This window comes from Macaca mulatta, chromosome 10 (assembly GCF_049350105.2).
Source record: "Macaca mulatta isolate MMU2019108-1 chromosome 10, T2T-MMU8v2.0, whole genome shotgun sequence".
NCBI lineage: Eukaryota > Metazoa > Chordata > Mammalia > Primates > Cercopithecidae > Macaca > Macaca mulatta.
This window is the reverse complement of record NC_133415.1, coordinates 82,908,904-82,926,643: the sequence shown is the minus strand read 5'-3', so window position 1 is coordinate 82,926,643 and position 17,740 is coordinate 82,908,904. Positions and strand designations below refer to the sequence as shown.

The window sequence follows — 17,740 nt, the reverse complement described above, 5'->3', positions numbered from 1 at the left end:
ACAGGACTATGGGGCCCAGGCCCGGTCCCTATCATGCCCCTGCACAGGTGTCTCGGGTCCGAGAGCCAGGACAAAGCCGGAGACTGCGCGCTAGGACCGGTGCGCCTTGCTCACTGTCTGCTTCTATCCCTCCTGCCCCGTCCACTGTCCCCACCAACTCCCCGCTCCCTCGTCCCTCTCAGTCACAGTCCGCTCCAGTCTACCGCACTGCCCTAACTCTGTCCGAGCCCCCAGCCGCCGCAGCCGCTGCGCCGTCCCTCAGCCCCGCCCCTCCCCGCCCCTCCCCGCTCCTCCCCGCCCCTCCCCGCTCCTCCCCGCCCCTCCCCGCTCCTCCCCGCCCCTCCCCGCTCCTCCCCGCCCCTCCCCGCTCCTCCCCGCCCCTCCCCGCCCCTCCCCGCCCCTCCCCGCCCCTCCTCGCCCCTCCCCCCCCCCGCCTCCCGTCCCCGCCCCCTGCCTCCCGTCCCCGCCCCCTGCCGCCCGTCCCCGCCCCCTGCCGCCCGTCCCTCAGGCGCTGCCCCGCCCCGCCCCTCCATACCCCTCGACGCCCCTCCACATGTCCTGTACGTCCCTCTCCATCCCCTGCATGCCCCGCGCCTCGCCCACTGCCCCGCCCCATCCCCTGTCAGTCCCGCCCATCGCCCATTACCCCGCCCCATCCCCTGCACGCCCCGCCCTCGCCCACTGCCCCGCCCCATCCCCTGTCAGTCCCACCCGTCGCCCATTGCCCCGCCTTCTCCACGCCCCGCCCCGCGCCTGCGGCGCATTGCAGACGCCCAGCGGCGCCAAGAACCCGGCGCCCCGGACTCTAAACGCTGACCTGGCGACTCCTCGCAGCCCCCTTCTCTGGCGCGCCACACCTCAGACCAGGCTTTGAAAGTAGGGCGCAGCCTGAGAGGCCGGCCGGACCCCGAGGGCTGTAGGCGGGCTGGGAGATGGGAGCCGCCACCACCCACATCCCCACACGCACCCGGCCACGGCGCCTCACCGCCCGGTTAGCTCGCGGCGCCAAGCCCGGAGGGTCCCGCCTGAGGAAGAAAGGTCGTCGCCCGCAGCCCAGCTGGGGCTGGGAGCGCGACCCGGGGTCTCCTCGCCCGCACGAGGAAGAAAATGGGCGCTGTGGCCTCAGTTTCCCTCTGTGAGCACCCGGCCCTGCATTCTGAGGAGTCGTCTGTGGAGGAGCCTTTGGCGTCCCCCTGCCCCTGAGGGTGGCCGTCAGCTCCTCCCAGCCCAGCACTTTGCTTTCCCCTCCCTCACCCCCCGAAGGGTCTCGCCCTTTCTGGCTCACCCCTCTCTCCCCACTCTCCTCTCCTCCCACTCCCCTCTCCCAGGGTCCCCGCCTGGTCTCCTTCCGGCCCCTTCCTCCCTCCCTCCCCGCCACCGCCGCCACCCTGCCCTTCCCGGGCAGGTTCCCACGGATTGGCCCCATCCCGTTAGCTTCACTTTGCACGAAGTCAGTTCAATCTAGAGATAGAAATAGCCTCCAGGACGTGGTGGGGGGGTGAGGTGGGGGGAAGTTTGTGTGCATATTTTGTGGCGAGGGGAAAAAGGGTAGGTAATATGTGTTTGGGAAAATCAATGTCTCAGGAATAGTAAATCGCAGGATTTGGGGTTTCTGCTTTTTTTTTTTTTTTTTTTTTTTTTTTTTTTTTTTTTTAAAGAAGTCCATCACTTAAAAAGTACATTTTAGGCCGGGCGCGGTGGCTCACGCCTGTAATCCCAGCACTTTGGGAGGCCGAGGCGGGCGGATCACAAGGTCAGGAGATCGAGACCACGGTGAAACCCCGTCTCTACTAAAAAATACAAAAAATTAGCCGGGCGCGGTGGCGGGCGCCTGTAGTCCCAGCTACTCGGGAGGCTGAGGCAGGAGAATGGCGTGAACCCGGGAGGCGGAGCTTGCAGTGAGCCGAGATCGCGCCACTGCACTCCAGCCTGGGCGACAGAGCGAGACTCTGTCTCAAAAAAATTTTTTTTGAGACAGAGTCTCGCTCTGTCGCCCAGGCTGGGGTGCAGTAGTGCGATCTCGGCTCGCTGCAGCCTCCGTCTCCCGGGTTCAAGCGATTCTCCTACCTCAGCCTCCCAAGTAGCTGGGATTACAATGCCCGCCACCGTGCCTGGCTACTTTTTGTATTTTTAGTAGAGACGGGATTTCACCATGTTGGCCAGGCTGGTCTCCAATTCCTGGCATCAAAGTGACCCGCCCATCTCAGCCTCCCAAAATGCTGGGATTACAGGCGTGAGCCACTGCACCAGGCCAAAAAGTACATTTTAAAAGTACCTCACACCACTGGGAGCAATTTAAAAAGATAAATAGGAATTTATTCAGAGATAGCGAAACACACAGACTAAAAAGGAAAGCAGTGGAACCAACGCAAGGCACAAGTCATATACACTAAAATTTCCACCTGCCCCGTAGGGGAACGTGGTTTGGCGGATTGCGTCACCTTTAGTTGGGGCATAATGATTGAATTCTTGCGGTACAAATGGACACTGATCGAAGTTTACCTAAGTTTTTAATTCTGTGGCCAACTTTGTGTTTGTCTTGGCTCAGTTTTCTCTTAAGTAGAAATAAGTAGAAAAGAAGCAAAAAGAAGCTTCTATTGTGGCAGTGTAAATTTACTTATATGTAAGCAATAATTTGATTCTTTCCTAGAAGTCAACCAAAGTGCTATAACATCCCTTCTCATCTTTAGCTTAGTAATAGAGCCCTACGGTGTTACCAAGAATAGTACAGTTTGTAAAAATGTGCATTAATTCCTTCTCTTTGTTTTAAGTGAAGATTTTCTTTTATCGTTCTTTTTTTTTTTTTTTTTTTTTTTTTTTTTTTTTTTTTTTTGAGACGGAGTCTCGCTCTGTCGCCCAGGCTGGAGTGCAGTGGCCGGATCTCAGCTCACTGCAAGCTCCGCCTCCCGGGTTCGGGCCATTCTCCTGTCTCAGCCTCCTGAGTAGCTGGGACTACAGGTGCCTGCCACCTCGCCCGGCTAGTTTTTTGTATTTTTTAGTAGAGACGGGGTTTCACCGTGTTAGCCAGGATGGTCTCGATCTCCTGACCTAGTGATCCGCCCGTCTCGGCCTCCCAAAGTGCTGGGATTACAGGCTTGAGCCACCGCGCCCGGCCTCTTTTATCGTTCTTATTTCAAAACATTTAAATTTGATTCTTGTTTCTTCCCTTGCCTTCTAATTATTTTCCTATAGTTTCTTGTTTTCTTCATTTTTCCACTTTATTGAGTGGAAACTCCACTCCACTTTTTGGAATCCCATGATTTTAACTTCAAAAATTAAAATATTGTTGAATAAACCAAAGCATCTTGAAGAGGGCAATGAAATTCAACACCTGCATATAAATCAATAATCCAACACTTCTTAAATTCTTAAGTTTTAGAAAAGATGTGCCCTGTATTAGCTTTTCTTGGTTTTGTCTGCCTTTTCCTACTCTTGTTTCTTTCCTATTTCCATATCTTATATTTTCAGCCTTCCTCCTTTATTTATTTGACCATGTTAGTAAGAAGAGAACTCAAATCCTTTTTTGGATAAAATAACTGAAGTGTAAGAAGAAATCATTAATCAGGATGCATTTAAGCCAGATGTAGAGGTGTAGTTCACAATTTACTACAGCTTTGTCATTAGGTTATAATTTTACATTCTAAATAAGTTTCTCTTATTTACAAGAGAATAACTTGTATTGAATAATTGGATTAGAACACAATCTGAATGTTATTTTGTAGAATTAATGAATATTTTTCTTATAAAATAGCAATAAAAAGTTTTTGTAATAAAATTTTAAATATCTTTTCGTGTTCTCTCTAGTTTGTTAAATACAAGTAAGGAATACAGGCAACATGTTCTACACACATGTGCTTATGAGTAAACGAGGGCCATTGGCCAAAATATGGCTTGCAGCTCACTGGGAGAAGAAACTCACAAAGGCCCATGTATTTGAATGTAATCTAGAGATAACCATTGAAAAAATTCTTTCACCCAAGGTATGTTACTGATTAAAATGATAGCTTGTATTTACCATGACTTTGGAGGAAGAAAGGCATTAAGATACACTTATATAATGAAATACATTTTGAAGGAAGTTTTACTTGTCAAATGGTCTTTCCTTTAATTCCTGTAGCATTTAGTGTTATAACAAACATATTGGTTTCTGTTGGTAATTAACTTTTTCATATATCTATCATAGATAGATTGGACCCTAAGGGATGAAGGCCATATTTTATTCATATTCATATTCCTTTCTTATTCACTAACAAAATACAGTAAACATAGTAGGTACTTAATAAGCATCTCTTAGAAAATAATGAACAAATGGGGAGGGTAGAAAGAAAGAGGACTGGTTATAAATCCAAAAATATGTGAAAATATGTCATAAACAGTAAAGTACTATGTTCATTATAAAACACTAAAACAGTGATTAGAATTTGCATTACAGTATTTAATATTGTTATAAGTTAAGTATTTTTCAGCTTTAGAGAAGGACAAATTGAAAGTCTATGGTATGTTAGGCACTGGGCTGGACTTTATGCCTATAAATCTATTTAATCTTTACAACAACCCTATGAAGTTGGCTTCTTTTAGCTTCTGTGAACTGTGGTTAGCATGTCTTGAGTTGGTCAAATTTATATTTAATTATTGCTTTATCTATCACTTAATAATTATATTACTTTGGGCATCCTACTTAAAATATCTGAGTCTCAGTTTTTTCTTCTGTAAATAGAGGTTGTTGTCAAAATTAAATAAGCTAATGTATGAAAAGCTCTTAGGACAATGCCTGGCATAAAATAAGTATGTAATAAATTATAGGGAGGCTGAGGCAGGATAATTGCTTGAACCCAGGAGGCAGAGGTTGCAGTGAGCCAAGATCGCGCCACTGCACTGCAGCCTGGGTAACAGAGCGAGACTCCATCTCCAAAATAATAACAATAATAAAAAAAAATTGTAGCCATTTTTATTAAACTGAAGTTCAGGAAGGTTAAGTGACAGCCTCAGCAACTGAACAAAGACCTGAACCCAATTCTGACTATAGAGTTTATATTCCTCTCATAATACCAATAATAGTATACTTCACTTAAATACCATATTAGATTAATTCCCTTAAATAAGAATAAAAAAATTATTTTGCAAGGTGAGGTAAAAAGTGATTTACTTTAAATAAGAATACAAAATATCTGCTTTTTTAAGAGAACCAAATCTTACGATGTAACTTTCAAAGAATAGGATTTATGAACCTAATTTTTACTCTTCTAATACTTCAAAAATTATTGAAAGGTGAAAATAGCACTTCGAACTTCAGGACACCTTCTTTTGGGAGTTGTTCGAATCTATAACAGGAAGGCAAAATATCTTTTGGCAGATTGCAGTGAAGCATTTCTTAAAATGAAGATGACATTTCGCCCAGGTATACACGTAATATTGATTTGTCTCACTCTTCTTGGTTCCCTTTTGCATTTTAATTGGGGGTGGGCTCTTTTAATATACTTCAGGGGAGTATGGTGAATGTAAACTTAGTTTTGAATGAATCTAAGTTTCCATGGTTGAGGATAAATTGTATTCATTTCCTTGCTCTTTTTGTATGCCTGCAGGAAAAGGTTATGCTTTCCAAAACTTGTAATGTTCCTGCATATTTATGTAAGACATATACTTAAAGCCACTACACTTGCATAAGAAACTCTGATATTCTGTTTTTAATGGGTCAGTTAGTTTGTCATGCCTGTTTTTGCCTTTATGAGAGAAATTAGAAATAGTATGATTGACAAAACAGAGATATCAGTAATTGTAATTGTTTTCAGAATTCTCGACTCCAAGCAGCATGCTACTTATGACATATCAAAAATTCCTAAGCATTCCAAAGTGCCAGAGATTTACATATGTCATAAATATAATGCCTTCAAAATTTATATAGCATCTGTTTCACTTTGAAGACATTTTTTATTTTCCACCTTGTGTTATGGCTATTTAGGTATGGATCTTGCTTCTGTCACTAGTCTTCAAGCTTCTTAAAGGCAAGGTCTTTGTTGTAACTATTTTCTGAATCTCTTATAGTATCTGTCTCAGTGCCTTGCACATACCATTCCCTCAATCAACATTTGTTGAATCAGGATTGACAGATTTTTTTAAATCTTCTTCATTTAAAATATTTGTATAATCTCTAGGTGGATTTATATTCATATCAAGTATGGTTCATTTGTTCATTTTTGTTTTTACATATTCCACAAATATTTATTGATTTCATACTTTGTACCAACCACTATGGTAGGCTCTGGGATACAAAGACAAACAAACAAGATAAGTAAGATCCTTTTCAGTCAGGTGAGGAAATAAAATAATTAAAGTATTTTAAAAACTTATAATAGTAATTGTCAATTGTAATTGTGCTATAAAGGAAAATAAACAGAGTGCTACAACAGAAAATAACAGAGAAGTTCGCTTTAGTTAAAATAATTGGGAAAAGCCTTTCTGAGAGGATAGAATTCAAGCTCAGACTTAAAAAATGAGAACTACCCAGCCAAGTAAAAAGTCCCTGAGGGAATAGCATTCTAGGCAGAGGAAACTGCAAGAGCAAAGGTCTTGAGGTGGAAAAATGCTTGACTTTTTCAGGGAACAAAAAGGCTAGTATGGTCAGTATGGTGAATGTCATTAGATGATCCGTGATAGGTTTGTAGAGCTACAGAGGCTCCAATTCGAAATTTTGATTTTATTAAATGCACTGGAGAAGTCACTAAGTCATTATAAGTTTTAGAGACATCTAATCTGATTAGTTTTTTGAAATATTACTCTGTCTGCTTTATAAATAATGGACTACAGAAGGGTAGGAGTAGATGGAGGAAAACTAGTTAGAATATGCAGTAGTCCAGTAAAAGAATATGGAGTTAGTTGGGAGTTCTTTCTTTTATATAGCATTGCTGCTTATTGAGTGTGATTTTTTATTCTTTTCAGGACTGGTTGACCTTCCAAAAGAGAATTTTGAAGCATCTTACAATGCTATCACATTGCCAGAAGAATTTCATGATTTTGACACCCAAAATATGAAGTAAAATATTTTATTTATTTTCTTTCGATTTTCGATTTAATTTTCTTGATATTTTGTTTTTATATTCAAATTTCATTGAGGCAAATGGAATGTAGTTAACAACTGAACAAGTACAGATGTGATTGATAAAGACTTATATTTGGTATAAAATCCCAAAGTACAACAAAAGTGTGTCATTATATTGAATATAGTTTGCAATATTGACAGTATATTCATCTATTCATTCAGTAAATATTCACTGGGTGCCTTCCATATGCTGGAAACTGTTCTAAGCACTGAGGAGATAGCAGTGAATTAAACATAGCTGCTGGCCTCATGGATCTTAAATTTTAGTTGGGGTGGATAATAAACAAACAAATAAATGTATGCCAGGAGATGATCACCATTGTGAAGAGAAATAGAAAATGAAATAAATAAACAGTAAGACAGGAAAGACTTTTCTGAAAAGGTAAGAACAGAAATCTGAAGGAGGTAAAGGAACAAATCAGTAATGTGGAGGAAGAATATTCTAGGAAGAGCAAGTAGAAAGGCCCTAAAGCAGAACACACTGGACATTTTCAAGGACCAGCAAGGAGGCAAGTGAGACTCTAGTGGAGTAAATGAGGGGCTGAGTGGTAGGAGATGAAGTCAGAGAGGTAGCAGGAGACACAGATGATGTAGGGTGTGATACACTACAGTGGGACTTTTATTTTACTTAGGGAGCACGGGAAGGTTTTGAATAGACGAGTGATGGGATCTGACTTGATTTCAACATCATCTCTCTGGCTACTTACTCTAAGAGGAAAGGGAGGAATCAAAGAGCCCATGAGAAAGTTATTGTAGTAAGAAGTCCAGATAAGAGAATATAGTGTCTATGATCAGTTCTCAGTTTTCATCTCACTCAGGTGGTAGCAGTCAACTTACAGATATATCTGGAAGGCAAAGCCAGGAGAATTTGCTGATGAATTGCATATGGCTTTAAGAGAAAATGAAGGATGCTATATGATGTTTGGCATGAGAACAGAGTTAACACTTAATAAGATTAGGATAATCAGATTTAAAGGGGGAAGAGAGAAGGAAGTAAACTAGGTTTTGTATATAAGTTTTGGGATGACTGTTACACATCTGTTGTGGTCTAAATGTGTATGTTCCTCTAAAATTCATATATTGAAACCTAACCTTCAAGGTGATGGTATTAAGAGGTGGGGCTCTGAAACCACAATGACCTTTTAGGGCAACAACAACCAAAGAATTGGAAGTGATTAGGTCATCAGAGAGGTGATTAAGTCATAAGAGAAGTGATTAGATCATAAGGGCTCCACCATCATAAGTGAGATTAGTTCCCTTATAAAAGAGACCTGCAGGAGTTTTCTTGTCCCTTCCACTGTGTGAGGTCACAGCAAAAAGACACTGTCTATGAGGAACAGGCCCTCACCAGACACCAAATCTGCTGGCACCTTGATCTTGGACTTCCCATCCTCCAGGACTGTGAGCAATAAATTTCTGTTGTTTATAAGTTACCCAGTCTAAGTTATTTTATTATAGTGGCCTGAATGGACTAAGACAATATCGAAGGGAGTAAGTAAGTAGTTGACTCTCTGGGTCAGAAATTCAGGCGAGAGGTCTGATGTGGATGTATAAATTTGCAAGTTGTGAGTGTATAGATGGAACTTCAACCATGGACTCCAAGAGATCCCCAAGGTAGTGAGTATACCTTTAAAAAAAAGAGAGAGAGGGATCTGAGGACTGAGTATTTGGTCATTCCCAGTAGTTAGTCTGGGATATTAGGAACAGAAAAGGAGCAGGTAGGAAGAAAATTGAGAAATAGTGATATCTCAGAGGCCAAGAGAAGAATGTATTCCATGACGAAGGGAGTTGTCTTAGTCTCTTTGGGCTGCTATAACAAAATACCATAAACTGGTGTCTTATTAACAATAGAAATTTAGTTATCATCATTCTGGAGGCTGAGAAATCCCAGATAAACTTGCCAGCAGATTCATCGTCTGGTGATGGCCTACTTCCTGATTCATAGATGGCAACCTTCTCACCATATTCTCACATGGTAGAAAGATTGAGGCAGCTTTCTGGGGCCTCTTTTATAAAGGCACTAATCTTATTCATGGGAATCTGCCCTCATGACCTAATTACCTGCCAAAGTTCCCACCTCCTAATATCATTGCATTGGAGATTAGATTTCAATATATGCATTTGAGGTGAGGAAGACACAAACATTTAGGCCATAGCAAAAGTCAACATCTAAGTCAAATGCTGTTTGTGCAAGTAAGATAAGGGACTGAAAATTGACCATTGGATTTGGGAGCCTAGAGATTATTTATATACATGTATATATAATAAACTAGTGTTTATGAATAATACTATTAAGAAAATGAAAATTGTTCTAGTTTCTTCACTATATCAATGATATTTTTACAGTATCATTGTTTTCTGTTCTCACGTTTTTCTCAACCTTTTATTTCTCCATAGTGCTATTGATGTTTCAGAACACTTTACTCAGAACCAAAGCAGACCAGAAGAAATCACTCTTAGAGAAAATTTTGACAAGGATCTACTTTTACAAGCTGAGAGCTTTGGTGAGAATATTTGAGAACTCAAAATTACAAATTATAATCAATTATATTTGTATTTGTGTATTGAAACAATGCCAGTAGACGTAGCTATAGAATGAATCTTTTGATGCATAAATGTAATTCCCAATACATCTTTCCTTGCCTTTTCCTAGTATAGATGTCAATGCCAAGACTCAGTCTTAGGATATACTTCTATTCTCAGTGTATAACCATTTACTGAATACCTACTCTGTATACTGATAGTATACTGATAGTATCAGGTGCTATCAATAGACAGGGCAGTACCAAAATTTAAAGAAGCAGTTTCTTCCTTCAAGGAGATACTGGGTGTGAGAGAGACATGTAAATAAACAGTTGTGATGGTCAACATACATACAAGATTTTATATGTATGCTGCATGAAATGCCTTCAAAATATATTTCTTCTGGTATATGATAATATCAATTGTAAAATAATGCCTTTTAAATCAGCCTGGGGGTGAGGAAGAGGAAGCGCTACCACACTAAACGTATATATTGATTGTGAAACATAAACTGATTTTTAAGATGTTAAACTCTGTTTGGGCAAGGCGATTGTACTTTACTTTTGATTTTTTTTTTTTTTTTGACACAGGGTTTTGTTCTCGTTGGCCAGGTTGGAATGCATGATCATGGCGTACTGCAGCCTTGACCTGGGCTCACTATCTTCCCGCCTCAGCCTCCTGAGTAGCTGGGACTGCAAGTGCATACCACCACACTCAGCTAATTTTTTAAAACTTTTTTGTAAAGACAGGGTCTTCCTATGTTGCCCGGGCTGGTCTTGAACTTCTAGGCTCAAGCAATCCTCCTGCCTCAGCCTCCCAAAGTGTTGGGTTTACAGGCATGAGCCACTGTGCCTGGCTAGTGTATTTTAAAATGGAAGCAATATGGTGTAATTTAACTATAGAGTATTTGCTCTTTTTTTCTGGCATCTACTACTCCCTGTCTTATGATATTTATACACGTCTTGTCTTGGTCTACAAACTCCATGAGGATAGAATCTGTGTAACGTTCACATTTGAATTTCCTATAGTGCCCAAAACAATGAGCATAGAAAGATAGCCTGTGTCTATCTTGGTCGGGGAGAGGAGTCAAGAAAGTAATGCTTGAGTGACATCTCCAACCTCAGCTTCTCATCCTCACTCTGCTTCCATAACTCTTCCTATATCTGCAGCTGTGTTTCTCAGCCTGTGGTGAAGGACCAGTTTTCTAATTTTTGTCAATTTTCAATCTGTTTTATATTTTACTTTGTAAAATACAGTAAAATGAATTATTAGAAAAATTAAAAAATTAAAAATCAAAATACAAGCCTCAAGTTTTGTTATTAGAGTCAATATATATAAAATTGCTCTGTCAAATTTCTGTAAAACTTTCTGAACATGTACTTTTATTTCTGTATTTTATTTCTTGTGGACCAATACCTGTCCCCAGATTATACTTTAAGTAGCACTGATCTCTTACTGGGTATAATCCCAGACCCAGAATTGGAACACACTGGCAAAGAAGTAATCATATTCCCTACTCCCAAGACACTCTTTACAAATTCCCCTACTATTCTTATTTGGGCCTGAAACTTTAGGATGACTTTTTTAATTAATTAATTTTTTTTTTAATGGAGTCTCACTCTGTCACCCAGGCTGGAGTGCAGTGGCACTATCTTGGCTCACTGCAACCTCCACCTCCCAGGCTCAAGCGATTCTCCTGCCTCAGCCTCTGGAGTAGCTGGGACTACAGGCATGCACCACCACACTCGGCTAATTTTTGTATTTTTAGTAGAGACAGTGTTTTACCATGTTGGTCAGGCTGGTTTTGAACTCCTGGCCTTAGGTGATCCACCCTCCTCGGCCTCCCAAAGTGCTGGGATTGCAGGCATGACCCACCATGCCCGGCCAGGATCACTTTTAACTATACTTTTTGTCAGCTTTATACTAGTGCTGAGTTGTTTGTTTGTTCGTTAATTCTGAAATATCTCAGATCTTTTTTCTATTTCCTTAGCCACTGATATAGTTCACCAGTACCAAAGACCTGGAGTATTGCAATACCTTCTACAAATCTTCCTCCAGTCTCTTCCCACATTTTTTATGCCTTTGTAAGAGCAATTGTCTTTAAATTCCATTTTCGATATATCACATTCCTCTGCTTAAGTGCCTTGGGTCCCTGTGACTTACTGTATGATATACCTCTATCTATACTCAAGGCCTCTGCCAATTTATCACCTTCTTTATTTCATCAACTTTATTTGTTTTCCTGTTAATGTGGACTTTTTGCTCTAGTCTAGCAAGTCTAGCGTCTTGCCACCCAACCAGTACAATTTAGTTGTTCACATTTCTGTATCTTCCTTTACAATTTTAAAAGGTGGGAAGAACATGTTCTTAGTAAATGGACAGATTTTGGTTTGAATCTGAACTTTCTCTATTGATTTTCTGTGTGATATTGGGCAAATTGCCTAACCTCTCTCAGCCTTACTGCCCCATTTGTAAAGTTGGGATATAACTGACAACATCATATGGTTATTTCCCTTATTCCTTCCTTTAATCTTCACCAATATGTGATTTTTCTCTTCTTTAAAAACTGCTTCAAACCTAATGTCCTCTAAGAAATATTTAAAATTAATCCATCTTATTCTAGATTGTAATATAAGATCAAAGGCAATGATTATTTCTTTTATGTATTTTGTGTAATCTGAGATTCTTGTGATGTTCAATGCTGAGAATATAGTGTCTTCATAAGTCTTATTCTCTGACCAATGCTGGCTTTTCCTTTGGGAGCTATCAAGCTGTACCTGGATGATGTGAATATATTCTTAGTTTTTAAAAAAGTAATTTAGTCTTTTTTTTTTCTGAGCAATTCTTTAATCCATTGTCATGATAGTTGTTTTTTTCCGCTCTTCCATTCTAGAAGATTTAAGTCTATAGAAGAATTTTCAGTATGGGTAATACTTCATGATTTTCTTTACTGTCTAACATTAACATGGGTTGTTAGAGGAAGGAGAAGACTAACCTTGGACCTCTGGGATTTCAGACTCCTGGACCTAGAGATTCAAATCCAAGAGAGGGAAATAACTGATTTCTGGTCAAGAGCTGACTTCTGGTCCCCTGGAACTATCAGTGTAGTGTTGTGATTGTCAGGATGTAGGCTTTGGAATCAGAGCTGGATTCAGATCCTGACTCTGTTGTTTATTATATTGTGACTGTGTGCAAGTTACAAAACCTTTCTGTGCCTGTGTTACCTCATCTGTGCAATGAGAATTATAATAGTATCTTCTATTACATAATATAATACATACTATAAACACTCAGTTATTGTTAGCTGATGGGGTTTTTTTTTTTTTTTTGCAGGCCTGTATTACTACCCCCAGCATATTCAATTTCTATTGAATGAATGTTGTAAGCCCATTCTTTAATATTTTACCTATGTTTCCATTTCCTAAGATGACTGACATGTTCCTTATTTTCCAAACCTCCACTATGCATGAACAATACAAGCAATTGTCCTTGAAATACTATGAAATATACTTGGTCAAGCAGAACTTACTTACCTAAAATAGAAGAAATTATTTTCCATAGTACTTTTACCTTAGGAAGTTATTAAATTATATCACAACTATAAACTCTATGTAATATTTTGGCATTTTTTTCCATTGTATTTGAAAGGTCATTAGACTAAAAATCCAGTCTCTACTGATTAACTGAGTGACTTTAGTTGAATAATTCAAGTAAGTCTTTCAGCTATTCTCTTCATCTGTAAAATGAGGTGTTGGATGACAGGATTATGCTAGATGATATCTGAATTTCCTTCTAACTGTAAAATTCTGTGTTTCTATGAATTAGTATTAATGATATATATTTATTTAGGGGAGGAATCTGAAATTCTCAGAAGACATAGCTTCTTTGATGACAACATATTACTGAATTCCAGTGGTCCTTTAATTGAACATAGTTCTGGAAGCCTCACTGGAGAAAGATCTCTGTTCTATGACAGTGGAGATGGGTTTGGAGATGAAGGAGCTGCAGGAGAAATGATTGGTATGCTATCTGGTCATGTAGAAATAAAACATTCATTTTAATCAAATTACTACAATGTATTAGATTTATTATATCAATGTAAAATTTCAAATATGTTTTTGTGTTACATAGGTCAATACATTTTTCATACAAGTTTTCAAAGTCTATGGCATGTTTAAACATTTAGGCTAGGCCTAAGTAAATAGCCATCTGTTTAAATATATTTTCTATAGAGGTTATGAACTACTGCTTGTTTTTATTTTTATAAATTCCTAATTCTTGGAGGGAAGAGAGTGAGGTTAGTATATTCCTTATAAAATATACTAGACTATGTACTGGAAAACATTGTTTTCTTTAACATACATTGTGGGGCAGCTAAGGTATTTTTCTAGAATTTTATATTATTATTTTATATTTATATTCATCTGCTTAAGTGCCTTGGGTCCCCATGACTTACTGTATCAAATACTTCTACCTATCCTCAAGGCCTCTACCAATTTATTGCCTTCTTTATTTTATCAGTTTTATTTGTTTTACTCTTAATATAGACTATTTCACCTTATAAAATAGTCATAGAAATCGGATAGACAAAAACTGAGAAGTCCAAATGCACATGTTTTATTTATTCTTCTTCTTATTATTATTGAGATGGAGCCTTGCTGTGTCACCCAGGCTGGAGTGTAATGGCACCATCTCGGCTCACTGCAACCTCCGCCATGTGGGTTCAAGTGATTCTCCTGCCTCAGCCTCCTGAATAGCTGGGATTACAGGTGCCTACCACAATGCCTAGCTAACTTTTTTTTCTATTTTTAGTAGAGATGGGGTTTCACCATGTTGGTCAGGCTGGTCTCGAACTCCTGACCTCAGGTGATCCACCCACCTCAGCCTCCCAAAGGGCTGGGATTACAGGAGCGAGCCACTGCGCCCAGCCAAAATGCACATGTTTTAAAGATTGTTTATTGACTGTTCCTATCAAATCTTTTTTAAAATTCTCTAGTTTACTTTAAAAATCTAGTTATTCCTTTACAATGAAATGCATAAAGTAACATTAATAAATGTTTAGTGAACAAATGACAGATTCCCATCTGTATGAAAAAAGTATTCATTGTGTTTTTCAAGACAATCTATTGCAAGATGATCAGAATATCCTGTTAGAAGACATACATTTGAACAGAGAAATTTCCCTGCCTCCTGAGCCTCCCAGTAGTTTAGCAGGTAGGTTGAAATTTTCCTTTATGAGAAAGTAATGGGTACTAATGTTTAAATTAAGCCTCAGAACTTCTGAATTTAAGTAGCAATATAGTATAGTGAGAGACAAAGAACAATGTCCTTCAGACTCTGTTAATCTGACTGTAGACAATATAAAATAGGAAATTGGATTCTGAGAAAGGTACATTGAAGGGTATTTAGCCAGGATTGGGTTTAGCATGAGAGTGCTCTGCCAAAATATTGTGCTTTTGAATTATTAAAATAGTACATGGTACATAGTAAGAAAATTTATTAACTAGTATCGTTTGATAATCTACATACAATTTGAGAGAAATTATAAATTGAGCATATTTTCCCTACTTGAAATTCATATGGCAGTACCTCAGATGATTTGAGGTATTTTAGTCCGATTTTTCTTAAGAATTAAAAGTACAATTAGCCCCATTTTTGATTAGCCACAATTTTTGATGTTATATTTGCTTTCTAAAAACAATAGTAGAAACGGAAAATACAAAGAGCTAAGTAATAAAATTTTACTTATGGTTTTTTATGGGTCAACTGATAAGTATTTAACAGAATACAATTTTTTTTAGCAGACATATAGTCAAATTTTTATCAGTCATTTACTGTGGTTGCCACCACTGATTTTACATCTGCGTGACTTTAACCCACCCTTAGATGTCTCATGTGCAAAAGGGGATGATGATATTTGACTCACTTGAATACTATGAGTCCCAGACCATATAATCTGTAAGCTTCTTCAACTCTATTAAATAAATGATTCTAAGAATTCAGATGTTCCAGTTAGTAATGTAAATCTTCAGTTAGTTTATCTTTCTCTTTAATTCTCACACAGTCCTCTAGCCTGCATCCTAACTGTTTTTCTTCACAATTTATTTTATGTGGATGTTGATTAGTTGAACCAGATAACCCAGAGTGTATATGTGTACCTGAAAATGAAAAAATGAATGAAACAACATTATTATCAACTGAAGAGGAAGGATTTACCCTTGATCCAATTGATATTTCAGGTCAGAGGCATTTATCATTTTGTTTTAATTTTTAATACACTGTTAACTTATATACTTTGAGATGTTTGAATAATCACTGAAATATTATAGGACGTAGTCAATCTAGTACTAGCACTTGTAATACAATAGAGGAGAAGACCGTGAAGGAAATTTTAGATGATCCTTTTGAGGTAGGAAGTGGGACTCAACTCTAGAATTGGGGGTTGGATGCCGGACCAGATGATGACTAGTTACAAGGTGGGTGGGGGGAGCTTTCAATCAGACCCACCCACCAGTGTGCCATGTCAATTTACTGCTGCCATGGCAACACCGGGAATTCACCCTTTTCCATGGCGATGACCCAGTGATTACTACTCCTTCCCCGCATAAACCGGCCCCCTTAATCTGCATGCAATTAGAAGTGGGTATAAATATCACTGCAAAACTGCCCTGAGCTGCTAGTCTGGGCCTACTGGGTAGCCGTGCTCTGTAGCAGCAGTCACGGTGCTAGAGGTGTAACACCACCAGAGCTTTAACACTGCCTATTCAGTAAAGCTGTTTTCTTCTACCTCTGACTTGCCCTTGAATTCTTTTCCTGGACAAAGCCAAGAACCCAGATGGGCTAAGCTCCACTCTGGGGCTCATTTGTCCTGTATCTCTGTATCACTTGCATTATATTCAGTCCTGTTCAAACCATGTATCCAGTTTGGGAAACTGAAAAATTTTAAACTAAGTTCAATTTAGGAATGTATTGAGCCATTACTCTGTGGTGGGCATGGGAATAAAGAAGACACACACTTTTTGCTTTTAAGAAGCTTAGAAAACAATCCAGTTGGGAAGATAAATAATCATGCAAGTGAATATAATATAAGGCAGAATAAAAGGGTCAGAAGAGAGGCACAATGCCTTCTAGCATTTAACTTCAAACATCATGTTTTAGGGATAAGTAGTAAGTATGAGTCTAATATAACTACTAGTCTAATATAACTAATATAACTAGGTCATTTAGAAGCATCCTAGTTTGTAGGTAGTATAATTGATGTGAATTTCAGTTTATAAACTCAGGCATGCAAACAGTAAAGCATTTTTTTTTTTTTAACTGAGTTTACCACTAAGCCTCTATCTCACTAGGCTGGCAGGAAATTCAGTCTGTGTAGCTTCCCTGTCTTCTTTCCATCATGTAGTTCCAGAGTTTGGGGGAGGGGTATAGAAGGTGGAAGGTGGAAGGGAACCTCTGGTTATCAGCCATACCAATTTGTAGTTCCCAGTGCTCCAGCTTACATAGCCTTGGGGATCATCACATAGCCAACCTGTCCGGTATCTTGCCTCGTTCCTGGGATTTTACTGAGGCACATCAACCAGCAAGCAGGTTCCTGTACCTTTTGGCTCCATTGATCTTGGATCTTTATCCATTCTGAGAAATCTAACCCTCTCTACCCTTTTAGAGCTTTACTAAAGAAAAGCTTAACTTCTGCTTTCTGCCTGCTAAAATTCCCTGATGGAGTGAAATCCTATGGAACCTGCTTGGAATGTCTATGAATTTCAGTGGGAGAGGGAAAAATACACTGGACAAATACAAATTAGCATTGTAGAAAGTTATCCTATTACGTAAGCATTTTAAGGAACCTCCAGATAGGTTGAATTCCCTCTTCCCCACATTTCCTCAGTTGCTCACTTAACAGGTAGATCCCTTTCTAAGCACTTCCAAGCAACACCTTACAAAATGTATCAGCTATTGGTTGCTCAGCATAATTTTCAGAGGGGAGAAGGGATTTTCTTTCCAATGCAACACTGTATGTTGTACAGTGGTAGAAATTTCTTTTCTTTTTTGGAGATAGGGTCTTGCTCTGTTGCCCAGTCTGGAGTGTAGTGGTGTGGTCTCAGTTCACCTCAGCCTCTGTCA

General features: G+C 39.6%; 1 protein-coding gene across 1 annotated transcript in view; it reads left to right on the top strand.

Annotated features, from left to right (window-relative positions):
* Positions 1–932: 932 nt before the first annotated feature.
* RAD21L1 (RAD21 cohesin complex component like 1) overlaps positions 933–17,740 on the top strand; it is a 28,458-nt gene continuing 11,650 nt past the window's right edge. Inside the window, exons 1-7 of the mRNA XM_077949060.1 lie at positions 933–1,135; positions 1,329–1,429; positions 6,937–7,030; positions 9,494–9,600; positions 13,469–13,639; positions 14,738–14,833; positions 15,745–15,858. Coding sequence (XP_077805186.1) covers positions 933–1,135; positions 1,329–1,429; positions 6,937–7,030; positions 9,494–9,600; positions 13,469–13,639; positions 14,738–14,833; positions 15,745–15,858 — 886 coding nt within the window. The remainder of the gene's footprint in view (positions 1,136–1,328; positions 1,430–6,936; positions 7,031–9,493; positions 9,601–13,468; positions 13,640–14,737; positions 14,834–15,744; positions 15,859–17,740) is intronic.